The 26,183-nt window shown below is 43.2% G+C and overlaps 1 protein-coding gene across 2 annotated transcripts in view; it reads right to left on the bottom strand.

Moving 5' to 3' along the window:
• The window catches only part of LOC121176822 (phosphofurin acidic cluster sorting protein 1-like), a 43,867-nt gene continuing 17,684 nt past the window's right edge, over positions 1-26,183 (bottom strand). Inside the window, exons 2-24 of one of the 2 annotated variants that reach the window (XM_041030905.1) lie at positions 18,015-18,102; positions 16,827-16,916; positions 15,602-15,727; positions 12,268-12,412; positions 12,069-12,160; positions 11,085-11,162; positions 9,354-9,413; positions 7,992-8,152; positions 7,218-7,311; positions 5,821-5,904; positions 5,372-5,490; positions 4,660-4,792; positions 4,179-4,283; positions 3,932-4,038; positions 3,103-3,257; positions 2,637-2,747; positions 2,406-2,508; positions 2,254-2,296; positions 2,092-2,134; positions 1,855-1,993; positions 1,429-1,667; positions 1,152-1,271; positions 1-991 (exon numbers count right to left, since the gene is read on the bottom strand). In XM_041030905.1, the coding sequence (XP_040886839.1) occupies positions 873-991; positions 1,152-1,271; positions 1,429-1,667; positions 1,855-1,993; positions 2,092-2,134; positions 2,254-2,296; positions 2,406-2,508; positions 2,637-2,747; positions 3,103-3,257; positions 3,932-4,038; positions 4,179-4,283; positions 4,660-4,792; positions 5,372-5,490; positions 5,821-5,904; positions 7,218-7,311; positions 7,992-8,152; positions 9,354-9,413; positions 11,085-11,162; positions 12,069-12,160; positions 12,268-12,412; positions 15,602-15,727; positions 16,827-16,916; positions 18,015-18,102 (2,554 nt within the window). In that variant the 3' untranslated portion in view covers positions 1-872. The remainder of the gene's footprint in view (positions 992-1,151; positions 1,272-1,428; positions 1,668-1,854; positions 1,994-2,091; positions 2,135-2,253; positions 2,297-2,405; positions 2,509-2,636; positions 2,748-3,102; positions 3,258-3,931; positions 4,039-4,178; positions 4,284-4,659; positions 4,793-5,371; positions 5,491-5,820; positions 5,905-7,217; positions 7,312-7,991; positions 8,153-9,353; positions 9,414-11,084; positions 11,163-12,068; positions 12,161-12,267; positions 12,413-15,601; positions 15,728-16,826; positions 16,917-18,014; positions 18,103-26,183) is intronic. The other variant, XM_041030906.1, reaches the window with a different exon arrangement.

The following is a 26,183-nucleotide window of genomic DNA, read 5'->3' as shown; positions in this document are numbered from 1 at the left end:
TATTTTTCACTAGAGCACGATTAAAAAAAAAGACACTTCCCCTTTATATATTTTCTTTTCTTTTTTCTTTTTTTTTTTTGAAAGGAAATGTTTGGCATTAAACATCCAAATGACTTATTTTGGTAGAGAAAGAATATTTGAAACTGTTATATGGAAGCCCTTGAAATAAAAAAAAATGACTGGGCCTGTTTTGAAGGGCATCTGCACTGTTGGTGTAGAATATGTGGAGGAGAAATTCATCACATGCCAGCCTTTCATTGACTGCATTTTGTGAGCGGAGGAGACTTTTCTTTGTGTTTTCACTGGCTCATGCAAATGCTGCAGCCCTGTTGTGTTACCTTTTGAGTTACTGTTTCTGGCACATGAGTGGTGTCATCTGTTAGTTCCGCGCATGCACGTTTGGATCAGGTCATTGAGGTGACCTTCAAGGGTTGCACCAAAGGTCAGGGGTCAAACGTCGAGGGTCAGACTTTAAGGGCTTGAAATCGGTGAGTTGTTGCATGCTATTGCATTCCATAAAACGGAAACGTAAATGGCAGTTAGCTAATAAACTTGTGCTGTAAGCCCCTTATAAACACACACACACACACACACATACTGTACATTCACGTGTGCATGCACACTCACCACACAAACACACACTGAAAGGGGCATTAAAGTGACTCGTAATAGCGCTGTACCCCAACACCACCCTCCTCCTCCTCCTATGCCTCCCCAAATAGAAATAAGACGGCTGCAGCAAACATGAAATTAAAGAAAGAAAAAGAGTCCAGCCACTCGACGTCCTCTCTCAGCTCTGCAGGTGCTGAGAGGCAGAATCGAGGAGAGTCAAAGGTCAAGTCTGGGTCAGAGGAGTCGAGGGGCGCTCACTTCTAAGAGGGGGGTTTGCTGTAGCCGAAAAGTCCAACAGGTAGGTATTTGACATGAGTGGGCCACTGGGCGGCCAGCTGGAAGAACTTAACGTCATTCCACTCTACACCATCTATGGACACTGGTGGGAAATGGAAGAGACACAAAACTTTAGTTGCTATAAAAGGAAAAAAAGCTAAAACAGAGAAAAGAAACAACCCTTAGTGAGGAGTGAAAGTGCTACAACAAACACAGATTAAGGAAATGAGGGGGTACTGTATCGTCCTGATTGTTCAGGTTACCTTTCAGGATGGTCTGCTGCTGCTTGGCAGAGCAGATGAGTCGGCTGATGCCTTCAATGACCTGGCTCTTTGAGTCCACATCCTTTTCCTTGGGCTTCTTTCCCAAGAAGATGGTGGGAACTGAATGGAGAGATGGGAAAGGAGAAAGAGATAAAGTGTCATTCACATTTCTGGCCCCTTCATAGTATTATTATGTGCACGTAGCTAGTAAACGTAATAAATAATAGCTGTAACCACTCCCATCTGAAAATATTGACTCATCTCATCTTCATCTCACCTTTCTTGTTTTTCTCCTTGGTGACCACAGTCATGGCCATAGTGCTGACTTGGGTCTGTGGATCACTGATGCCCCCGCCTGGTAGCCTGCTGACCTGCAGCGAGCGGAAGGCGCTCTTCAGTGTGTTCTTGCAGCCCGTGTCACGACGCTCGCCCTCCCGCCGCTTCTCAGCGAGCGAGGCCAGCCAGTAATCCACCTGCAGGCCGATGGCATCCACGCCGTGAGACATACTGGGACTCCTGTGGACAGAAAGGTGTATAAAAACTTTTCAGTAGTGGTTTTTCTGCTGTCTTAGTTAAAAAAAAAACATAAGGAGTCAACACAGAAGCAGCTGAGTACTTCTCAACAAAAACTGAGAGAAAAAGAAGAGAAATTGAGAGGAAAGAGGAGGAAAGGAGGAAAAATAATAATCCAGGTTTATCTTACCCTTGTACTGTCAGGACGCTGCCCATGGAGGGGGAGGAGGGGGGAGTGGCTGCCTCTTTCATCCCTGTAGGGGACCCATGGGAGGGGGGAGATGTGGAGGGGACAGCCAAACTCACAGCCACGCCCTCTTCTGTATCTCCTTAACAATCATTAAGCAGAAAAAACACGTTATTAACTGATAAAACCAAGAAAATGACTCTTCCATTTTGGTGCTCGGTGTGTGAAAGGGGTTCAAACCTGTGGGAGAAGGACCGGACTCAATGAGACCAACCTTCACTACCTGGAAAACAGGAAAAGATTTCAGCAAAAAAAAAAATCTCAATAATCAGCAACAAACTCTTGGCAACTTAAACCTACTGCAACATCCCCAAGTTAATATTTCCCAGACTAAAATCTTACCCCAATAAATGGAATGAATTTCTGGTAAGAGTCTTCATCTCGCCTGGAGGGAGAGAGAAAGAACAGAGAACATTGAAGAAAACCTACAGAGTAAATAAATGCTGTGGGGTTTTTTCAGAAAGCTTGTTTGTCTGGATTGTGTTTGTACTCACGTCCTGTGTTTGCAGGTGAGCATGGCCTCAGCGATGGGCAGCTGATGTGTGACGGTGGAACCGCTGATGTATTGGGCGATTCTTCCCGCCACATCCAACTGGTCTGGAGACAACGGAGAGAGAGAGAGAGAAAAGTCACTCATGGATTGGACAGAGACAAATGTGCATTTGTGTGCTGAATGATGAGCACCCACAGAGGTAGCATGGGTTTAGTTCGATGACAGGTGGTACCTGTTTGCGGCGGCTCAGAGCGGCTGAACACGTCTCTCCACGCCCCGTCCAGGAAAGAGGAGCTGTAGCGGTTGTCAAGGGCACCCAGGTGCTTGGCAACCGGATGGGAGCCTGATGAAGAAGATGGAGTGAAGGTGAAGAAAAGGATGGAATGAGAGTAGAAGGATTTGGGCTGCAAGTTTAGCAACAGAAACACATGAGGGAAAAAAGTAAACATGTCATCCTTCATAAATAAAGTTAGCTTTTAATTAGCAACTGTAGCACTGCCCTTGGGCCAATCAGTGTAGACTTCAAGATAATGAGACATAGCAATGAGATACAATCCAGTGAGTGTGCACACAAGGGAATAAAGTAACAGGCAGAGAATCACATTCCAGGCGGCTCCCCCAAAATAAAAAACCTTTGCCACAGGCTGATTCTGTAAGAGCTTCTCCGTCACCATGAAAACACCAGCGGACTCTCTCACCTAGAGGCACCACCAGGAAGCGCATGTGGTTGAGCCAGTCGGACGTCTTGTTGGCAAGCTGAGTGACAAAGAACTGCAGGATGGCTCCGAGGTAACTCTGGCTGCCAACCGCCGCCACCTTCACTGCTCTGGGCATAGACGAGTTACAGTTACAGCTGCAGGGACAGAGAGAGAGGGTGTGGTGTTATCAGCGCTGTGTGGAGGTGGGTCCCCTGGAACTTCATCACACCATCTCATTCATTATAGCGTTTGAAATTACAGCAAACAGCGGAGACAAGAATACAAATCACGGAGCCAACCGACTACCTATAAATGCCTCAAGACAGAAATCTAACTGGCAGGACATCAAAGAAAGAAAAATCTGAAGCACAACCTATAAAATGAAAACACAGAGAGCGACTTTGTGAAAACTATTAAACGATGCTAACCAGTGGTCATGGAGCTTCTGACATAAATACATTTGTACAATCTGTTTCCTTAATCCACTGCATATATTTTGGCAGTTGTCAGGTCAATAAAGCAACTTCAGACAGAGGAGTGAAAATGAGACAGAAGGGAGATATACCAAGTACTGTTCTGGCATAAACAGAAGTAAATTAATAGACATGGAGTCAGAAGGGCAAAGAGAAAAAGATGCAGATGATGGTGGAGAAGAAGAAGAGAGAAGGATCAAACAGAGGACAGAAAACTGAAAAGTAAGGCTTAGAGCAGGGAAAAGACTAAAAAGATGAGTCATCCTGCAAACCAAGGGATGCTATAACTCAGAATTTGTGTGTGTTTGTGCGTACGTGTGTGTGTGTGTTACTGTTAGCTTTCCAGAAAAACTCACAATTTCTGGATGCGAGTGAGCACAGCAGACAGCACCGCCTGGATTTCAGCTGCCGAACACGTACAGACCACCGGGTGTCTCTGTACCTGGAGCTGATCTGCAACATACTGCAACACACAAACACACAAAAGGTACGATGTATAATGAAAAATGTACGCCAACTGTTTTTAGATACGGGAATGGTTTTTCACGCACACACACACACACACACACACACACACACACACACACACACACATAGCCGTACCTGCCCCTGCCAGTCTGTTCCATTGACTAGGATCAGGCTCTCTGGCAGCGCCGAGTCCGACAGCAAGATCTGGTTCAGCTGGTCGTACACTGCCTTCCTCAGGACCTTTATACACACACACACATACTGAGTACATAAACCCGCCCCTGCAGCGATACATTTACTCTTCAGATGACTCATCAGCATATACATAATTCATTTCTGAGCTCCGGGCGAGTCATGCATTATCAGGATGTATGTGTGTTCTTTACTTTGGGGAAAGACAAGAAGGGAGCGGGTAGAGGAGGACACAGAACAAAGGCAGCAGGTTTTTTTTTTTTGAAGAGTAAATCCCTCTGTGGGAATACTGCAACATGCTGATTTATTTTTGTAAGCTAGGTTAAAATGACGCGACAGCTTATAATAAGATCCTGGAAGGAGGGAGAATCTCTTCAGTAAAATGATAACTTTGACGGAGAGTTGTTCTCTCTCAGTCCCGTACCGTGCTGTGCCCCAGCTCCGGGGATCTCTCTGAGTCCGAGCTGTTGGTTCGTTCACTCAGAGGTTTGGACAGTTGTCTCTCTTTCATGGGAGTGCTGCTGCGCTTCTGTCGGGGGGTGTGGCTTCCGTCCAGCCTGGGGACAGAAATGGACGGCATGGTTAAAAACAGACTCCGAAATGTTCCATTTTAAGTGAATGGAAACTAGGTTTATCTCCTGCTATGGCTTGGCCAAGACACACACTGCATGCTGGACACCAACCAATCACAGCTTGCTTTCTTTTTTTTTCTTTTTACAAACATATGCACACTTTTATGAATGAAAACAGACCATTAACAATTCGTCGTCACTTGGTGGTGAAGGTGGGCTTTGTGTTTTTCCTTCTCAGTGAGTGTGTGGGTGTGCAACATACGTATGTACACGTACAGAGAGAGACATCGCACCCACAGGTGTGATACATTTGATATAGTGTTTGTGATGTGGGTGGTTTCAGCATAAAGGGAGATCTTGTGACTTTTGCTAAACAACAGCTCCAGCTGTTTGGCTACACACTGAATTTCCAGAAATATCTAATATTTAAACACTAACCGCCATAAGCTAATGGTCAAACCAGACCAAGAAAGTAAGTCTGTCACTTTGTCCCCATAGATTTAGGCATAAATTTAAAAAAAGAGATAAAGATATCAGTTTATGCCTGATTGATTTTTTTGTTACCTTGGTGATGGCATGGTCTGCGTTTCACTTTTGGTCTTCATGGGTGTACGGGGTTTCTCCGCCACTGACACCATGATGCAGGGGCCCACCTCAGCAAACAGCTCCTGATCTGTTAGCTCCTAGACACACACACACACACACACACACACACACACACACACACACACACACACACACACACACACACACACACACACACACACAGTGCAAAAGACAGACTGTCAGTCTCAAAGCAAGGCGTTAATAGCAATCATAAAGCCATCTTCTCCGACACTTCATCACTTTGTTTCCCCCTCTCCTCTGCTCTTTCTCCGTCTCTCTCAGTCTGTCTCTCTTACAGCACAGATGGCAGTGAATCCCCCTTGGAGTGATATTAACAAAGATCCTGACACACCATTAATTCACTTTCCTTCACTCACACACTCAGACACGCATTAAAAGAGTCGTACCAATGTGTCAGTCTCAGACAGGGCCTCCTCCAGGTTGCGGCTGCGGGAGGGTTTCATCTTCTCTAAAGGAGGCTGCTCCCCCTGCTGGGAAGACAAGGGAGCGACACTCAGTCTACAAGCTTAATGAGACCCGAGTTTCAGTAAATATAAAGAGGAACAGAAGTCATTATGCAGCCACAGTGAGGGATATAATAACCAGCCTAAAGTAACAGAAGTGTTGTTCAGAGGATATTAGTTTTCTCTCTTTTTTTTAGAGCATATAAAGTCACAACACTGAAGGTTTCTTTCAGTATTACTCTGAAACTGCAGCTGTTTGAATGCAGCAGAAACAACCAGCGAAATCCATTCAGCTCGGTGAGATTAAACACTTTTTATTGAGCAGATGGCGACTGCCACAGAGATATTGGATTTCTGCTCCATTAAGGAAACGTTAGTGTGAAACACTCCTGATATTTTATATTTGCAGAGTGCACCCCTGCGGAGGTGATTTTCATGAGCATTAGATTTTGAATTTTTACCACATCAATGTGGAGTCGAACTTGTGTTGCTTCATTTTATGGTGTGTTATTACAGTACTTTATGTTACTGTGTGCTATTTACTGCATCTGTTTTAGAGCACTTATATTTTTTTTTAGTATTTTGCCAAATGTGAGTGTGAAGTGCTTTGTAAACGTAGTGTTAGGAGGCTTCATTCGCTACATGTGACTGTGCTTCCCAACCTTTTCAGCTCGAGATCTCTTAAAACTAAGCTCTGTCTACTCGTGAACCCTCATCACAAGTTGCAAATGTTGACCGGTCGTGCGTAGTACAACCAAAGAAGGACGACTCCTCCTCAGATTGTTTATCTGAATACTTTTTAGAGGCCTAAAGAGATAGCTTTTCCAGTAATTCACTAGAAAAAATATGAATTCTTTGAATAAATTCTGAAAATATGAAAATAATCTTGAGTAGCAGATCTATTTTTCTGCTTTTCTATACTGTTAACCATCTCACAACCCTTTAGATTTACCTTCTGACCCTTCGGTGATTAAAGATGCTGACACAAAGCAGCTCCCCGAGGTTTACAGCAACGGCCTTTACTGAAAGTTCAGTGCAGAAGTAATTCATTTATAGAAAATCTTTTATGAGATTAACAGCTAAATACTATCACTGCACACCAGAGTTTCCTGTAGTCATAGGTGTGTATTGCACTTGTACATAGGTTTTAGTGATGTCTGGTTGCAGTGTCAGACACCCTTCAGGGGGCAATAACAACTTACAGCACTCAGCTCCAGGTGAGATGAGAGGAAAAAAAACACTTAAAACAGTTCAGGTTTTCTTAAGCACCACAACAACAACTCAGAGCCGACATAAGTTAAATTCTTGCTGATACTTCCTCATGAATAGCAGCTGCTCACCGGACTGAAAGTGTCTCGGCCTAAGCTGCCTTTGCTGTTCAGACTGCCGATCTCCGTCTGCGAGCTGGACTGGGACATTCCCTCAAAGAACGGCCTGAAAGCACAGGGACATAAGAGAATGTTTTTTTTTTAAGTATACTTAAACCTAACATAAATTCATTATTCAAAATAGAAACAAAATCTTGATGGAAAACAACAACAACAAAAAAACAAACCCAAAGACAGAGAGCAGTTTATCAGTAACTAATTAGTCAAATTCATTTTTAAATTTCACTTATAAAGGCTGCTTTAGACCTTCAAATGGTGCTTGTTGTGGAAAAGTGCTTTGAGGCTAATAAAATTAAGAAAAAAGAAACAGAACAAACAGAAACCCCCAGCTGTGAGTTTAAGCCTGAATGATTAAAATTTCACTTTAGAAAACTGACTTTCTCTCATAAACCTATGCTTTAAAGAAAACGGTAAAAATATTTTCATATTCTGATGTTTTGGTTCACATTTGCATTTTGATAAAGTCACAGTTGACTGACCCAATTCTGGCTCATGTAACGCTTTTAATGTATTAATGTAATGAGCAGTTTTCACCAACAGATGGGGCTCTGAATTGACGATGGAGGACAGTGAGCCCCAGCAGTGTTTGCAGTGGTGCATGAAGAATTGCCCAGCACACAGCACCAGTTATGTGTGGAGGTGAAGCAGTAGGTCTGGGTGTTTGAGTGTGATTGCTGTATGGGAGGTTTGTGTGTAGTGATCTTTTGTCTAAGCCGGTGCAGTCACCTCAGCTTAGGTTTGGGTGTGCTGAGGATGCTGTCAGTCTCCTCCATCTCCGGCCCACTGTCACTGGGGTTGTACATCTCCAAGCTGTCGTAGAGCTCGTCCAGGTCCTCCTCCACCTCCTGGATCTGCTCCCTGGACACGTGTTCCAGGCCAAAGCCAACCTGGATGAGACACACAGGAGACAAGGTAACCCAAGGACACAGGCACACAGCAAAAGCAAAAGTATCTGTTCTGTTCACACAAATAAATATTAGACATTGAGTCAGAAACACACTGACGCCCTCATTTAACTTAGCATTTCAGTGTTTATCCCAACAGTAATACACAGCTGACTGCCAGTTTTTCCTGTTTACATGAAAATGTACCCACAAGGCTCTGCAAGCCTGAGATTTCACACACACCAAAAAGTAAAAGTGAAAGGAGTGAGATGTTTACTGTAGCCTGTTTCATTTCAGAGTGCGTCAGGCAGGATTCTCATAATCAGAGAGTACACGCTGAACCTGTTACGCATTTGCACAAATGCTCCAACCTAACACTGAACTGACACGGTTTTCTTCGAGCATGTGAATGCACACTGATAAACGACCAGTTTATTCCCCCTGACACTGTTCTTTCCCTTTGCCCAACTGAGCAAACTCCATCTGCTTATTAAGGCTGTATGATAGAACTGAAAGCTCCAGATCAGCTAATAAATGCATCTTGAAGTGTGGTTGTTTTGTCAGCTGCTGTGACTGTCGTCAATAATGAACTTTGAACCTCAACATACAGTTTATTATTATTTTTTTTTAATAGACACAGTACTTTTATTTAAAAAGCACCTAACAAAGTCTTATTGATTGCTACCCACTGAATGCCACAAGGCCATAGACGCACATACAGACCCAACAACATACAGACAACCTGCCACACAAACACAAGTGTAACACACAACAATGCTCAGACAAGAGAAACAGACATGTTTATATTTACACAGACTCAAATGCAGAAGTGTGAGCAGTGTGAGATCAATCACACATTTTGGTTGATGGAATCACTCCAGAGGTGCATACACACATTAAATGCAGACACATTTCTGTTCTATTTTAATCCAAGCTGTTTAGTGTTGTCTTTTTTTTTTTTTTTTTTTGAGCTGCCAGCTGAATCTCAGTTGTTCTGCCACATCTCTCCCACACACCTCTCTCTGTGCCTTCAAAGCCGAACTGAAATACATGTTGACTTCAGGTTTTGCAAATACACACTCTGAACCTTGCACATGAAGTCAAAGTGCTGATGTGTGATATAAGTGATATTGTGTGTGTGTGGGGGGCTATGAAGGGAGGAGGCGAGAAAAGAAGTGAGAAGGAGAAATGATGCGGCGCCTACCTCATCGGTGACTTTAAACCTTTTCAGCAAGGCGACAAACTTCTGCTTGATGTTTGGTTGCTGTGGAGAGAGAAGACGGAGAAAGAAGGAGGACAACATGAGACGCTCGAGAGATGTTCGTTCATATTCCTGTGTGTGTGTGTGTGTGAGGGAGGGGATGCATAGCGTAGGAAGAGATGACAGGAGCAAGATGCATCGGCAATTTCCGAGCTCTCTTTTCACGCTTGATGACTCAAAACAACAACAGTTAATGGATACAGCATCGGGACATATTTCTGCTTGTCACATAAAGTGAAAGTGTTACCACTGCAGATATTTCTGTGCATTACTGGGGTGTGACTGCACCTTGTGTTATTAAAATGGAATAGGCGAGTACGAGCGTGTTGTTCACATTATCAAGTCGACACCTCCCATCGAAGATGTTTGTCTGAATAAGCAAAAAGGATCAATTATTTATTTAACCAGCTCGGTTATTTGAAAAGGAAGGTATAGTGTACAGATTCACAGCGTGAACACTGAAATTAAGCAGCTTATTTTTTTATATTTTTTAAAAGGACTCTGGTGTATAATTAAAAGCTAATTTCACTTCAGTTTCTCTCTTCACTCTATCACCTGAAGCGTTTCACTGAGATGAACAGCATCTTATTAATGTGTGGGAACATACTTTGGGCAAAAAGTTGAAACAATGACGCTCCTGGGTGTTTTTAGAGAAAATGTAAAAAAAAAAAAAAAAAAGATGAGTAAAGCTTTCATCAGTGATATAAGTGGATGTCTGAGTGGCTGTAGAGAGCTGTAGTGTTTTGGAGGTTGTGTCCTAAATTGCTGCTAGAAAGTGGAAGAAGGTCGAGTTCATGCTGGACTCTCGGGATGTAAATGTTTCTGTTTCTGTGTGTGTGTGTGTGTGTGTGTGCACCAACAGGGCAGAGGGTCTGTTGTAATGGCCTTTGAGTGTGTTTATGATCAACATGTTTGTGTTCTGCAGCTTCAACAGTGCAGAAATTATGAGTTGTGTGTGTGTGTGTGTGTGCGTGTGTACGTGTGCATGTGTGTGCGTGCTGTGGTGTTGGGGAGCAGTAGCAACCTCCATTAATAACCTGCTGAGACAAACTCCTGCTGCTGCACACACACACACACACACACAATCCAAATACAATATTTTCCTTCACATTGCAGGTCCATTGTAATTTTCATGATTGCAGACAATTTTGTGTGTTAATCTGTGTCCCTGCTGAGTGTTTGTGTATGCTTGTATGTATGTGTGTGTGTGTGTGTGTGTGTGTGTCCATGCATCCCAGGATGTGGTTAGTGTTATTGCAGGCCCTTGTGGTTGAGCTGTCTCAGTGTTTTCCTGTTGGAATATTGGTCTGAGTTACATGTATTGAAAATGAGAGGGAGAAAATGGATTTATCGAAAAACCAACAACAGAGGAGGGAGGGGGTGAGGGATAGAGAGAAGGTGGGGGGCAGACAAGGAGGAGGAGAGGTTGAATGAGGCGAGGCAGGAGGCAGATGATGGGGAGGGTTGAGGAGTCCAGTCAAATCAAATTTATTTGAAAGGGCTTTTTCATGAAGCAGGTTGGCGCAAATTGCTTTACAGATAAAACAAGCAGGTTGAAAGAGAAAACCTGAGAGAGAGAGAGGGAGGGAGGGAGGGAGGGAGAGAGGGAGGGAGGGAGGGAGGGAGGGGGCAGGGTGGATGAATGTGGTGAGGCGAGAGAGGTGTTTTTCTTACTCGGGTGATGGCGGCATTGGAAGGGAGCTTACGCCTCGGCTTCTTCTTCCTCACCTCCTCCTCTTCATCATATAGATACTGAGAGAGGGAGACAGAAAAGGAAAAAAGGGGGAAAACGGGAAAGAGAGATAAGGCTGGAAATATTCTATTTTCTTTTTATTGTAAACAAATCCTGTGAAAAGACCAAAACCCATGATGAATAGATCTGACTAACAAGTATCATCTCTGAGCTTCTATTGTTGTGCAAAAACTATTGAAAACACATCACACTGTTGCACTTGATGACACGGGCACTGTAATTTCCACCTCCAGTATACTGTCCTGGTTCTGTAGACACCCACTGATGCAGATCTACATGAAACCGCAGCTTAAAATAGTCCATAAAAATACACTACCTATCAGATACAGCAAATTACTGAGTCTTTGAAAACTGAAACTACATGTTTGTGAGGCCACAGCTAAGTTAGGCAGGGTTTTCCCTACCACCATCACGCTGGCCCACGCCGCCCACCAAACCTGTGCGTGATGGGAACCCTGCTGAACTGCTGCAACCTGTAAACAAGTATGGATCCACACTGCCGGTGCTGCTGCTGCGGCACTGCTACTACCAGCTCTATCTACCGAAAGGTGAAGAATCGCAACCAGAAAGCAGTCACATGATTTTTGTTAAGAGAGAGAAAACTGCTGTCCTCAGTCCTGCAGACAGTCTCCTCGCACCTCTACCATTTCCCAACACCTTCTTTATTCACCTTCCTGACGCTCAGCTTCCCTCCATCCCTGCTTTCAACCTTTTCAATCCTGCATCCAAGTCTTGTTGCTCCTCTCTTATCTCACTCTCGCCTCCTATCTCTCCCCCCAATGGGCACGGATTCCCCTCACATCCCCCGAGCACTGTCACTTTCTCTCTCATAACCCAAGAGAGAGAAGGCAACACAAACACACACACACACTCACACAGGCCTTTGTTACAGGCCTGAAACACACCTGCCCATGAATGGGATCATCACTGCCCTCCTGTTCTGACGAGTAGCTCTCTTCCTCTTCTTCAGAGTAGTTGTCGATGTCAGGAGAACGATCTGGAGAGACAGAAACATAAGACAATCATATGATGGGGACAGTCTGACAGAGGAAGAAGGACAGGCGCAGACAGAGAGAGACAGATGTAGTGAGGTGATGTGCTTACCGGACATTTTGGCTTTGGGTCCCTCATGGTCAATGGGCTGGCTGGACAGAGAGTAGACTCTGACCTCAGCGACGGGGACCGAGGCGTCCTTCAGCTGGCTGTGGAGCCCCAGGACCTGGGCCCCTTCGCTCGGGTGCTGCATCACCTGGAGGGAGGACAAACGGACGGGACTGGGTTAGATCACACTGTCATTAGATCTCATTAGCTTTCAAACTGTTTCATTTCATTGAGTCAGCCTATAGATGGTAACCAGTCTCATTTCACAACAGAATAGCATTTCATCACCTACCTCTACTTGAGCATATAAAACTATGTATTGAGAATACAAAGACGCCATTTATGGATATTGATTTTCAATCTTTCGAACAAGAATGTTAAAAGTTTCCATACTGTGTATGGTCAGAGAACAAAACATGATTTTAATAGCTTTACAGGAAGAGGGAGAGGGACGAGAGAGACCAAAGGCTCTGCAGACAGAGACAGGTTAGACAGCAGCAAGGGAAGAAATGAGGACAGACGAGAAGAAAATGTCGAGAAGGGGATGACAATGGAACATGCAGTAAAAAAGGAGGCTGGAGAAGATAAACAAAAATAGCAGTCAGGGATTAACTAAATCACTGACAACTGGCAACGTCAACGACAGATGAAACGTGAGGCTGCAAAAATGGTTTCGCTCTGCGGCTGCAGCAAACAGCAGCCTCACGTCTCCTGTGTGTGTTTGTGTTTCTAACTGAGTGACATCCAGTCTCTCTCAGCAGTCTGGTCACACTCACAGAGTTAATGAAGTCTGAGCAGCTTATTATGGAGACAGCCTTAGCCACACATTAAAGTGAGACATTACCACCATACAGCCATTCTGTTGGATGAGGTTCAGCTAACCTGCTTCACTTGATTCAGATGCTGCCGGTAGCTTTCCGAGGCTTCCTGCAGCTGCTAATTTTAACCATTTTCCAGTCAGAGAGACAATTATGTAAATCTGACGAGGCAAACATCACAACGATGTGATGTGCATATTTAATGAGGAACGCTGGTGTCATTTTTCTTTTTTCTCTATTGGCAATTTTTCCCATGAAGAGACTAAATCCGCCGACGGATTTACTCCAGGTTAAAAAACCCTGCCGCAGCTTTTTAAAATCCATTTTTAAAACAAGAGCTCACAGAGTTAAACTCCTGCCTTGACTAATATAATGCGTAATGTTGAACAGCATGCAGTGAATTCTTTCCTAAAATATACTTTTATCACACAGATAATTACAGCTTTTCAGCGTGACTGTTTTCTCTTTCCATCACTGCACAGCATTATGTGCTCTGGGTAGCAGGGAAGCAGTAGCACAAAGTTGTGCAAATGGTAGTTAAAGGGAATGATGATGTTGCAACATCAACATAAAAACATCACATAAAACCTGCAACTTTAAGTGACGCATGCACTAAACTCAGCTGCTACTGTCTTATTTGTTCTGTGGGTGGCTAATGTTAGCTAATGCTAGCACATTTTAGACAGATTCTGCGTAACTGATGTTAATGAGTAAATTTGCTGACTTTATGGCTCTCGCCTGCTTGTGCTGCTGTTAAGCTGGATTTATGGTCGACACAAACATTTGCAGGCTCCAGCTTCACAAATATGAGAACTTGCTGCTTGTTTTTAATCGTATATGATGATAAATGAAATAATTTTTTGGTATTGGACTGTTGGCCAGATAAAACAAGCAGAAAGAGAAAAAAAAAATCGGCAGATTAATCGTTAATAAAAAGAATCGTTAGCTGAAGCTTGAATGGGCCCAAGAGAATCTTGGGAAATGAGGGCAAATTTTCCAAGATTTCATTTTGTACTTGGTAACAGCTTAAGTTTACAGGCAAAGCATTTCTGAATTCTCCGAATAGGTTCAGCAGTTCATCCTCACAATCCCTGCTGGGTCAGTGGAAAGTATCTGTCATATTAAAGAAGCACAATGCCATCAAAATGACATTTCTTTGTGACTTCGGATGAGAACGTACGAACTGAAAACCCGAGTATGTCCCCTATAGCAAATGATTTTTCTGACACACAGAGCTTTAGGCAGAATATGCCAACAGTTTGCTGTGCAGGGACTTTTGCTGTGGCTACGAAGGAAATGAGTTTGAACCTTTCGTGCATCTGTGTCCTTTGCCCTCTGTAAAGTTCTTTGTAGCCAATCTGTGTGTTGAAGCAGCCTCATGAATAAAATTTGACTTTATTCTACAGCCTAACAACAGGCAGGCATCAGCAAAGGCTGCAGCAACACACTATTTTAAATAAAGAAGCCTTTTCATCAGGCTTATTAGGGTTGTGCTATATCAGCTCATTCTAATATGGTATTTTGTTTAATTTGCTTCTGATAAGAGACTCAGCTACCTGTGAGGAATGTAAACATTCTGGAGACCAAACCTGCTTCTTGATTAACTCTGTATTCAAGTGCTTTTCTCCTCATAAAGTTTTTTTTTTGTGGTGAGACAGTTTGTTCAAGGTGTTTTATAATGTAAATAATTCTGACTTCACTTACAGACAGAGCCTGTGAAAGCCACAGAGTAGAAGCAACACCCACATGTGCACAGACACACACACACACACACACACCATAAATCACAACCTTTTTATAACAGCTCCACATTATGGGAGACATAGAATGCAAGAAGCTTTTGGCAGAAGGAGCTGAAATTTAATGAGAAGTTTGATTTATGGTGACATTTATGGTGGCGGAGCAGAGAATGCTGGGCCAAAGATCAAAATCTAGGTTTGATTTTAAAGTGCACTTGCTTGAAATGAGTTTAGATGAAAGTTAAATGAAGGTTAGCACTAAATAAGGCACTGCTGTGAAAAAAAGTTTCCCAACGATAAAGGGAGCACCCTGTTTATTCTGGCTGATATGAGAAATAACTTTGTGACGGCACTTAGGGAAATGAAATAAAACTGAGATTGGACGATGCAGGAGGCGGAGGCTGCCTGTTTGGGAAAATGAGCCCGTGTCCAGTAGTTTGCTGGGTCAACAGCTCAGATCAGCCGGGACATTTGTCCGGCTGAAGAGGATGAGACTCCGCTGACTCAACAACTCACAGCTGACGTGCCCTCAAATATGCAGCTTAACCTCCATCTGCTGCTGAGGAGGTGATCGCTGCTGAAAATACACAAAAATCTTCCCAGCGGTTGTATCTACTAAAACATCATCTTAGCTTTTAGGAAAATGTGATGGCTAATTGTCAGTATTTTCTAACATTTTATAGACTGAACGATCAATAAATCAGTGGAGAAAAAACTGACAAACTCAGACCTTCCTTCAAACCTGGCAAAGTGCTTAACAGCTGAATCAAGTTGTGATACCTCGGCCATGTTGATGAGGCCCAGGGCCAGCGTCTTGTATCCCAGGATGGTGCGGTTCTTATATCGCTTCCGTCGCTGCAACATGATCTGAAGCTTGTTGGCGTCCCTCTTGAGGAAGTGTGGATACTGCCGGTGCAAGCACACACAAATACATACATTAGCAAACACATGCAGACACGCAAATATCTAACAGGTGGGTGACCGACTTGCTAGATGGGTTCAGACTGATACAGCGAAGACCCAGGTCATGATAATTAGGGCTGATCCAACTGGCTCGTTGCATAAGGTCTTCACACCCACTGACCTGTCTCTGGCGTCCTGAAGTGTCAAACCACTTAATCACATCCGAACTATGACATAACCCATCATTAAGGATCTCACCGGCTGCACTATAAATGGAACAAAACGGTCTCCTGTAACAATGTTCAAAGACATGAAATCACTCTGCTGCTCGGTTTTAATGGGCTTCCTCTCCGCAGCGCTGCTGCTGTAGAAAGTTTAATGTATAATATATAGTGTCTGGCTCAGTTCACTCGGTAAGACCCAGAGAGAGAAACTCCCTGACCTTTCAGCAGCATTTAGAAATATAGAAAATGGAAATGATGATTTGGAGCAGAGGAAACTCTGCTGGGAATTACATTAACCATGCTCTGACTGAATGCACACAGAGAGAGAGAAAGTTTCACGCTGTGTGTGTGTGTGTGTGTGTGTGCAGTGCACACATGTACTAAAGTGCCCTTTAGCACATGTAGCATCTCTGCACCTGTGTGACAAAGACAAAATATCAAATCAATAGATTACAATTTGAATCCACGCTGTTTATAACACACAGGGATGAAATTAAATCCAACATTTAATTAACAAAACCTAGTGGCTTGTGAATAAATTTCCAGATTTGGCTAAAAAGGAAGCATGTTGTTGCAGATATCACGGAAAAACCTTATGGTGCAGAGGGGATTATCTGATCCTAGGCAGAAAGTTTTCCTCTAAATTTTTTATCACCCTTTCTGTTCACAGAGAATATTTCCACATCTGATCACAGCTGTGCATCACATGTGGTGGCCTTCTGTGATCTTCAACAGAAAAGCAGATACATGACACCTGCTCCTAAAATTCAAAATATTTCAAGTTGTTATTTTTGTTGGAAGTACAAATAAGTACAAGAGCAGAGTTTTGGGTGCTTGTGACTGGCAGGCACCCGACCTCTCTGAACCTTTGCCTTTACCTGCAGGGAGAAGGTAAGCTGGAGGTCGGTCTCTGTCAGCCCCGCTGAGGACAGCAGGATCTCATTGGAGCGCAGGATCCGCTTGGAGCCCTGAAGAGATGACAGAAGGAGAGAGAGAGAGAGAGAGAGAAGACAAAAGACACAGAACATGATGAGAGCAGAGAAAGATAGCGGGGGAGGATGGACAAATTTCTATTAGCGTGCCCTGACTAACAGCAGAGTCAACACAATGAACTCTCATCAGCTTCATGCAGCGAGAGGAGTGTGGGAACGAAGGAGGCTGAAAAAGGAGATGAAACTGATGGGAGGGAGCAGAAAGGGAAGATCGAGCAAGTAGCTGCAGCAGCATGGAAGAAGAATTAAAACAGCTTAAAGCGTATTTTGTGCCAGAAGCAGAGAATTTATCGGTTTACTTAGATAAAAAACAAGATGGAGACCATGGAGACTGAAAACAAGCCAATGAGCAGAGACTGGGAGCGGAGCCACGTCACTAAACTGTATAATTAAAAATTAAAAATTAAAAAGTGGCTGTTGGTTTGCATCATTAAAGGACAAGCTGGAGCACATTAAACATCAAGAAAAAATGAAGCAAAGCAAACTATATTACAAAAGAATAAACATTATCACCACAAAATCCCCGTTCTGTTATTGTTTTAATGACTGCATCGTCTATTCTGAAGAAATAATACTTAAATTTTACCACCAGCATCAAGAGGGAGAGCTGGAGACTGAAATCTCTGTTCCCTTCGAGAATATGGGCAAAGTAATTTAGTTTTCACACAACTGTGGAGAAGTTGCAGAAAGTGTTTTGACTGTGAAGTAAGAGGAGGATGTGAGTCCCGATCCAATAACCTGACTCAACTAAACCATGAACAACACAACAGAAATAGAAAATGGAAGTAAAAAAAAAAAAAAAGAAAGAAATGTGCTACTTGTGGTTTATTCAGCAACATTTCAACATCCACCCGGTTTGCCGGTTTGGCACAATCAGTGAAAGTGAAAGTCTTTAAGTCCTAAAATACAATTTTGCTGATTTAAGCTAAGGAAATAACACAGAACTAGTGAGCTGCCAGACTTCAATAATGCTCTTAACTAATTCTGTCATTTTTAATATTTTAATACTGGTGCTACGATGAAACTGTGATTATTACCACTACTGTGTTGTCTACCTTTCGAGAGGTCTCATACCTGCAGTTTGACGGCAATCACCACGGAGGTGAGGTCTTTATCCAGCTCCTTCAGCATGATCAGCTTCTTCAGAGTCAGGTTGAACAGCCTGTGGAAGACACACAAGAAGACTGAGGTTAGATTTAATATCCATTAGCGTTATGGTGATCTGCCCTCTGTTCACGCTACAAGCAACATGATCAACAAGTCGTCAGAGAGCCATTCATTCCCTGTAGAGCTGAGCTGCCAGGGCCGGCCAACGTGGAGACAGTTAACAAGTCCACGGGCCAAGAAACGGACCGTGGCTGAATTTTTTCACATTCATCTAATCAACACCTCCTGCAGTCTGATATCTCTGCTCCCTGTTTCCCTACATTTGCAGTTCCCTGTCTGTGGAGGGTTAGAGGTTTTAAAAATCATCCTGTACATAAAAGATCCCAAATTAGTGCTAGATCAGTGCCATCACAGCGTCCTTCACACTGCCCTTCACATATCCTGGTACTCCTCCTCTTCCTGCTCCATCTTTATTTTGTGTGATAAAAAATAGAATGAAAAGTGACACTCGAGGAGGCGTTCAGTGCAGCTTTGTGTTTTATTGGAAGACAAGCTGTTAAAAAAAGATTCAATTCGGCCCACGATGGGACTGAAAATGGTTTGCTATTTTTGTAAAAGTGTCCCTTTACCATCTGAAGCCAACACTGACGTCAGCGCAAGAACACACAAACAGAATTATACTGGATTTCTTCCATTCGACAGTCAATGAAGAAACAAGAGCCTGTGCAAGTACAACTTGTACCTCGGCCACAAGTTTCCCACCGATTGGACACACAAAAAAACGGCTACAAAAACGCACACAAACTCACACTACGCAAACAAAAGGCACACACACAGACAGACACGTTAAAAAAAACAAAAAACAGAGACATACAAGACCAGAAGCACTTAAAGAACTGAAACGGTTTCAGAAAAAAGACACACAACCCATCACCCAAACAGCAGCTGTGCAACCAGGGGTCAGTCTGTTCAATAATTCATCTCAAGGGCTTTAGAGACTGAAAGTAAACCACTAAAATAGACCTGCTGGGGCTGGCTGCAGAAAATCAAAAAGGGATAGAGAGAAAACAAAGGAACAAAAAAGACAGGGATAGAGATAGAACATTATGTCAAAGAATGAAAACGGCTAAGTAAGACAGGCTGACAAAAGAACAGAGAGAGAGAAAAGAAAAAAGACAGTGAAGGAAACCTGAAGAAAATGACAAATAGAAAAAGAAGATGTAGAGACTGAAAGAATAAAGAGAGGAGGAAACAACAAGCAGTCAGACAATGAAGAGAGAAGAGAGAGGGGGAGGGAGAAAGAGACATGAAAATTGGGGGAGACATCAACTGAGAGAGCAGAGATCTTGGGATGACAGAGGCTGACACAATGTGTTGACAAAGAGATGAACTGTCTGAAGTCGCAAATAGAAAAAGAAAAAGTGGCTTTTTTCCAGACAACTGCAGAGGCCTGTGAAAACCCAGAAACTGGTGCATACCTGATAATCTGAGGGAAAATAAGGAATAAAAAGAAGAAATTTGTTGGTTCCAGCCTCTTAAATGTGAAGATTTGTGTACACATTCACATAATAATCCATTTCATATGATATGAGTGGCTGAAAAGAGAAATGATCAAAGCCTACCTATCTCCAAAGCCTACACAGAGAAACAAGACAGGCCAGGGGTTATATGATGACATCTTGAGAGAAGTGCTGCTACACAGACACACTCAAACTTCTTTAATGACAACTCTAAAGATTAAAGGCAGACAGAGTGGACAGAAAAATTGCAGCCCTGATCCAAACACACCTCTCCACCCCTCAACTCCCTCTCATCTCACCTGGGCCTCCCTCCAAATCCACCCCACTTACTGCCTTTCATCTTTCTTTCAGCCCTCACATCCCGACGCTGAAATGGAGAAGTGGCCCCCGACTGCTGACGCAACCACTGAAAAACTCAGCGACAAATATCAAGAGCTTTTCTCCACAATCCCAAGGCTTTCCAGCACAAGATCTAAGTGGCCAGGAGAGGTTAAACCCATGAATAAAAACAAATCAATTTTTCCTCTGATAGAGGAAGGCCAGCTAAGTGCAGCTCCTGCTTACACCTGCTGGATCTGAGTGGGAAGAATCAAGGTGGAGAGGAGGCAGAGGAGGCCGGGTGCCAGGGGTCGATTCGGGACAGGACTGAAGCACCTGAGGCGAGCCATTAGGGAGGCAGGGGGAGAAAAGAGATGGGGGAGAAGGGACAGACTGAGAGACAGACTGAAGTTTTTATGTTATTTGCACACAATTGAAACCTTGCGTACACAAGGCGGGTCTAATATCTTGGTATCTTGTTAGCTGCAAGTACAGAAAGTACACACAGAAAAATATCATTTTTAGGGACTTCAGGGGCTCCATAATAAAAACTTGCTACCTTCTTTGACTTCATGCTTAAACCAGCTAACATGCTGTAGAGTGTGATCGATCAGAAAGCTGACAGGACAGCTTTATGACACCGCTGTGGCCTTCATCATCGGTCATCAAAGCCTTGGCTGCTGGGGGGGTGGGGTCCTAAAACTCCTCAAACATGATGAATCGAGACTCAGATAACATGTCACACTAACAGAGCTGACTGCAATCGTGAACCAGTGCAGAGTCTGGACTGCAGTGATGCTAAAGCAGAACCTCTCTATTTACTGCAGCAGTCAGGTGTACTGCAGCACAAAACTACTCTCTCGATCAGCTGTTCACTGGATTGTTACTTGCATGATGTAAAGGCTGAACAGATTCAAAATTTCCCTTGAGACAGACTTACAGTAAATAAGCAAAAGGTACTTCACTGTTGCTCAGTAAATGTACCAGTGGGAGTTCTGAAAATTCGACCTCTGCAAACACACTGAAACACAAGCTTTCCATGAAAGCATCACGCAAGATTTCAGTTTTAATCTTTTCCACGATCAGGTTAAGGATCAAACATCAATTTACCAAAGGAAACAGCTGAAAACAGAAGCACCACAAGTGACACAGAAGAAAAACTTTTCATGAGCAATGTGTAGAAAAATGAAAAATAAAAAAAAGGATGGAAATAATAAACATCCATGGCCCTCAGCTGCTGTATTTATTCATTTTCTGACACTTCTCCTGCAGGAAACTTGGCAGGGCACCTTGGCAGTGACCCCTGCACTCTTTACTCAACCACCGTAAATCCCTCTGATGAGACTAAACCACTGTAAACCACCGAAAATCCCTCAGTCGAGACAATCAGCCAAACGCATTAAAAACACATCTCCAGCCTCGTCTGCTACACAGTCACGGCGCTTGTCACTGTAGCTGACGAGGGGAATCACATGGTAAAGGTCAAAACAGTCCGCCTGCCACAAACGCTTCCTCTCCGGTCCAGTTCTCAGTTCTCTGTCCCGTCTCCTCGACAGCCTGTCACGACACCTCAACAGTCACAACACATCCTTATCAATCTGAACAAAAGGACAGAGAAGAGCAGAGGATTCAAAGAAAGATACGTGAGATGACAAGGAGCAGCACAGCAACTAGAAGAGTTTGGTCGTTCAAAATAAAGAGTGGAAAAGTGGGAGCACAGATTTGTTTTTCTTGCACAAATAATTAAAAACCTGCTTCTGCACCGCAGCGGCTGGGAAATAATTATAGGCTGAAATGCATAATGGAAAAACAACAAACCAATTTGTCTTTCAGAGAGTCTGGCTAAACCAGGATTCAGATTAATTCCCTTTAGGACCTACCTAAATCTTTAAAAATGGGTTAAAAAAAAATAGTTACTTTATAAAATAAAGGCGCCATAATTTCCTGAAACAGCAGGGCACTTTCCTGTGGTTGTCTCAACTTCTTGACAGTTGACTGATGCAGCCAGCCCCGCCCGTTTGGCACCTACGGGGGATTAAATGGTAAAAAGTATCAGCAGAAGCTTTGAGCGAGCTCTGCTCCTTCTCACATCTGAAAGCCAATACCCCCGCGTCCTTGTCGGGCAATGTGCTTCCACAAACTGTTTTGTTAAACAACAACATCGTCTCGAGAATGTGAGATCAGAGGAGCAGCTTTCCAGTAACATTTCCAGTTACGTGATCAATAAAACACGCACAGATTTCCCCCCCGCTGTTTTAACCGTACTGTCGTCAATGTTCGGACCAAACAGAAGCTTCCACAAGTGAGCGTTAAAGCCAATGTGGAAGTGCCTCAGGTTGCACTTCCTCTAATGGCTGCTGGCTGCAAAACACACACCAAAAAAAAAAAAAAAAAGAAAATCTACAGGGAACTTCACACAAATTCACTTGTAAAATATGTGTCAACACATTTTTTCCTGACAACACACTTGTTTCACTTCTTCTAATGTGCATGTTTGGAATTTTACAAACCCTAGTTCCAAAGAAGAGTCGGTCTTTTCACCACCTGTTATACTGGATTAATCGATGTCCATTAATGCCTTTGTTCGGTGTTGTGAAACCGTGCTACAGTCTTTGAATATTGCACAATAAAAGGCAAAAACGGACAAAAGCACATGTTGAGAAAGACTTGAGTCTGCAGGGTGTGTGTTGATTTGTGAGAGAGAGAGAAAGTGTGTGTGTTTGTGTGTGTCCTCGGTGGGTTACTGTGTGCATCAGTTTGGCAAAGAAAGTCTCCTGGTTCTACATGACAAACCAGAGAAGACTTCAATGTCTGACTCACCATCACTGAATAAATGTTCAATGCCCCTTTGGCTGATAACGCCTCGTGTTCTCCCAGCAGTCCCGGCTATTTATTTGTTTGTTTGTGGAAGAAGGCAGGGGTGGATGAAAGGAGGGAGCTGACGGAGGTAGAGAGCAGTTCGATAATGTTTGTGGGAAGACTGACCTCTGACATTCTGGAAAGGGCAGTCTCAGAAGAAACACAGACAGTGTGTCTGTCAAAGATGCTGAATGTGGTCACACACAGACACACAAACACAGTCATAAAACAATATAAAATATCAAAACAGTCGAGGGAAAAACAAGCTGAAGCAAAATGCAAATGAAAGTATTTAGCCTTGACTCAGTTAGGGCTCATTTTATTGATTTATCTGTCACTTACCGTATTTTTTTCCAATTGATTGAATGATCTTTGGTCTATAAAATGTCAACAAATAGTGAAAAATGATTTCACCATTTCCCCGAGCCCAAGGTGACTCATTCACATCGCTTGTTTTGTCCAAAACCCAAAATAATGAATTTACAAGCAATGTAAAAAACTTTGCACTCTTGAATTTAAGCCTCTTAGGAAGTAGTATTAGTGTGTTGAGCCAAGGTAAATAGTCTGGAGGAAAAAATATCAGCACAGAAAGAAACTTAAAGCACTTCTTAAAAAAAAAAGGACTTAGGAAAAGGACAGCGTGCCACCAGTACAGAGACCACCAATGAATATGGATGAAGAAATTTAAGCATAAAGATTTACTTCAAAGTGAGTTCAGAGGAGTAAGTGTGTGAAGCTGTGAGAGTGTGTCTAAATGTGTGAGTATGTACGTGTGTGTGTGTGTGTGTGTGTGAGGGTGGGCGGGTGTGAATGCCTGTGGCTTTAAGAGGAAGGTGCCTATGGTTCCCTTGACAACAGTCCATCATGGGAGGTGTGACCTTGCCGTGTCATACAAGAAAAACAACACACTAAGTACACAGTACAGTCTTTCCACCGACCTTCACGCCATGTCCTCTCATTTATTTTCTTCCCTCAGCATTTAACCCTCCTTGATCTTTCCTCTCCTCCCATCTAAGCACCGACTCCTCTTCACCTTCTCTTTCTCCTTTTAATGGCCTTCACCCTTCCTCTTATCCCACAGCATCTCTCTTCCTCCTTTGCTCTTGTCTTTTTCCCGTCCTCTCCCTACTTAAGGACATCTGCTGTCCTCCCTTCCTTATGTAACGGTAACTTAACTCTTCTCCTTCCCCGTAGCGCCCGCTCCACTCCACCCTTTCTCAAGTAACATTTCTTCCCCTCCTCCCTCCAGGTAATTGTGATCAATGGCATTGGCGGTTGTGTCGCTGACGGAAAGAGTTAGAGTCTTACCCTCCTCCTTTATTAGCTTCTCCTGCTCCTCTCCTCCAAACTCATTATCATTCCATTACATGGATTAGTCTGTCCCCGACACACAGTCGGGCCAAACACTGCTCATTGTGGACACAGTGCAGCTCACACACACATACACACACACAGTGAAATCCAATATCTCATAGATGATATAGACAATAGGCATAATCTCATCATAATGTCTGCTGAATTTCAGGGACATTTTTAAAACGTCATGACAAATAAAATGAAAACTAAGAGCATATTAACTGAAGTGAGTAAACCCACCAATGAAAATCCAGACATCTCATGAATCTTAAACGCTGATTAGTGAAATCAAAACTACAGACAGAAGCTAAGAGACGGCTACAAGAGAGGTACCTTACATGTGAGCCAAAGCAGGTAAAAGATTTTGTAGCAGGTGGCAGGACTGATAGGGCTGAAATCAATAAAAATAAATACGGAAAACTGAATTTTATAAGAGCACCCTCAGCAAGTAAACAAATACTGAATGTTATTTCTGATGTGTCAGAAACTCAAACAATATACAATTGTTTGCCAATACACAATATACTGAAAAACTGTGCAGTGGCTGGTGAGTCAGACATCAAGGTGATACCAAGCGCTTCCCACGAACATCTAAACTGCAGTTTCCAAATAATTTCCTGCTCCTTATTTGGAAAACGCGTTACCACTGAACAATTACGTAAATATGTAAAGACAAAAGAGTACATGCTGCTCGCTGCGTGACGGATTATCTAAAATATGTCGAGCCGAGACAAGAGCAGACTCGTAAAACTTTGCAGGCTAAAGATAGAAAAACAGTTGCTCGGTCGAAGCACAGCAGAGCTACCACTCAAACTGTGCTGTCAGTCTAGACCTTCATCACATGTTGAGCTGAGGACAATGAAGAAAAGGGAACAGCAAAAAGTCCATGTGACAGAGCGACTAAGAGACTGACAGAAAAAAGCTTTTACTGTATTTTGTTCCAGAAAATATAGATTTGCGTGTATTATTTTTAAATGTAAGACAGAAAAGTTAGCCATGATTACTTTAATGTAAACCAGGCTACAGGCAGGCTTACCCTAACACGCAAACAGAAACATGCATCACATGACACATGCTACAGGCTGAGAGTTAATCGCACACAAACATACAGGAATAACACACATACACCAGCATCTGATCAGTGTGTGTTTGTGTGCGTTTCAGCGTAAGCACTTGCAGGAAAGTCAGCCAAGCCCTGCTTCCCGTTCATCCATTTATTTACCACCTTTCCAGAGCCACTTTGATCCTAGCAGATTTATAGCAGAGCTTAGTGGCCTTCACACACACATACACACACGTACGTGCAGACCCACACACACACTTTTAAAAAAAGGGGAAAAATGACCAGGAGACATACACAAGAAAGTTTTCAAACATTTAAGCCCCGAAAACCAGAGATGATCCAGTACTGATGTGTGTGTGTGTGTGTGTGTGTCTTAAAACCTCACATGGGGGGTTTTTGATCCCGAGGCCCTCAATGAGCTTATCAGCGGTCTCCACACACTAACCCCTCACACACTTGTTCACACATGCATGCACACACACACACACACACACAGGGAGAAAATATACAGACATACAAACATACAAATTAAAGTGTGTATGCACAAGAAAACTCACAAGCAGATGCAGAGGGAGAACGGAAGACATCGAGAGTGAGTCCACAGCGTGGACCCTCACAGGCAGCAAAAATAACAAGCATTTGGTCCCTCACTAACAACAGCCTTAAAATAGCTCTCGGCTGAGTGGAGACAGCCTGTAAAGATGTCAAGAGTTTGGCAGAGCAACGCTGAATCATTTTTCCTCTTCTTGCTTTTATATTAAGATGCAAACAACGTGATCATTCTGAAAACAGCTCTCAAGCTCTCAATGTACATTATTACAGCAGAGGATGAGTGGCAGCACAGCATGAGCATGGTAAGTGATAACGCTGTAAACACAACACACCGTGTGGTTAATATATTATATCTGCCATTTGGTGACAATGAAATCTCTCAGGTGTCAAAAGAAATGGTGGAATTCATTGACTGAACAGCATTTTCAAGGTCAAGTTTTTGCAAATTTTTTCCCAAATCCAGAGCTG

Source organism: Toxotes jaculatrix, chromosome 23 (genome assembly GCF_017976425.1).
Source record: "Toxotes jaculatrix isolate fToxJac2 chromosome 23, fToxJac2.pri, whole genome shotgun sequence".
In the NCBI taxonomy this organism is placed as follows: domain Eukaryota; kingdom Metazoa; phylum Chordata; class Actinopteri; family Toxotidae; genus Toxotes; species Toxotes jaculatrix.
Note: the sequence above shows the minus strand (reverse complement) of the source record. Positions and strands in the feature narration are given on the sequence as shown.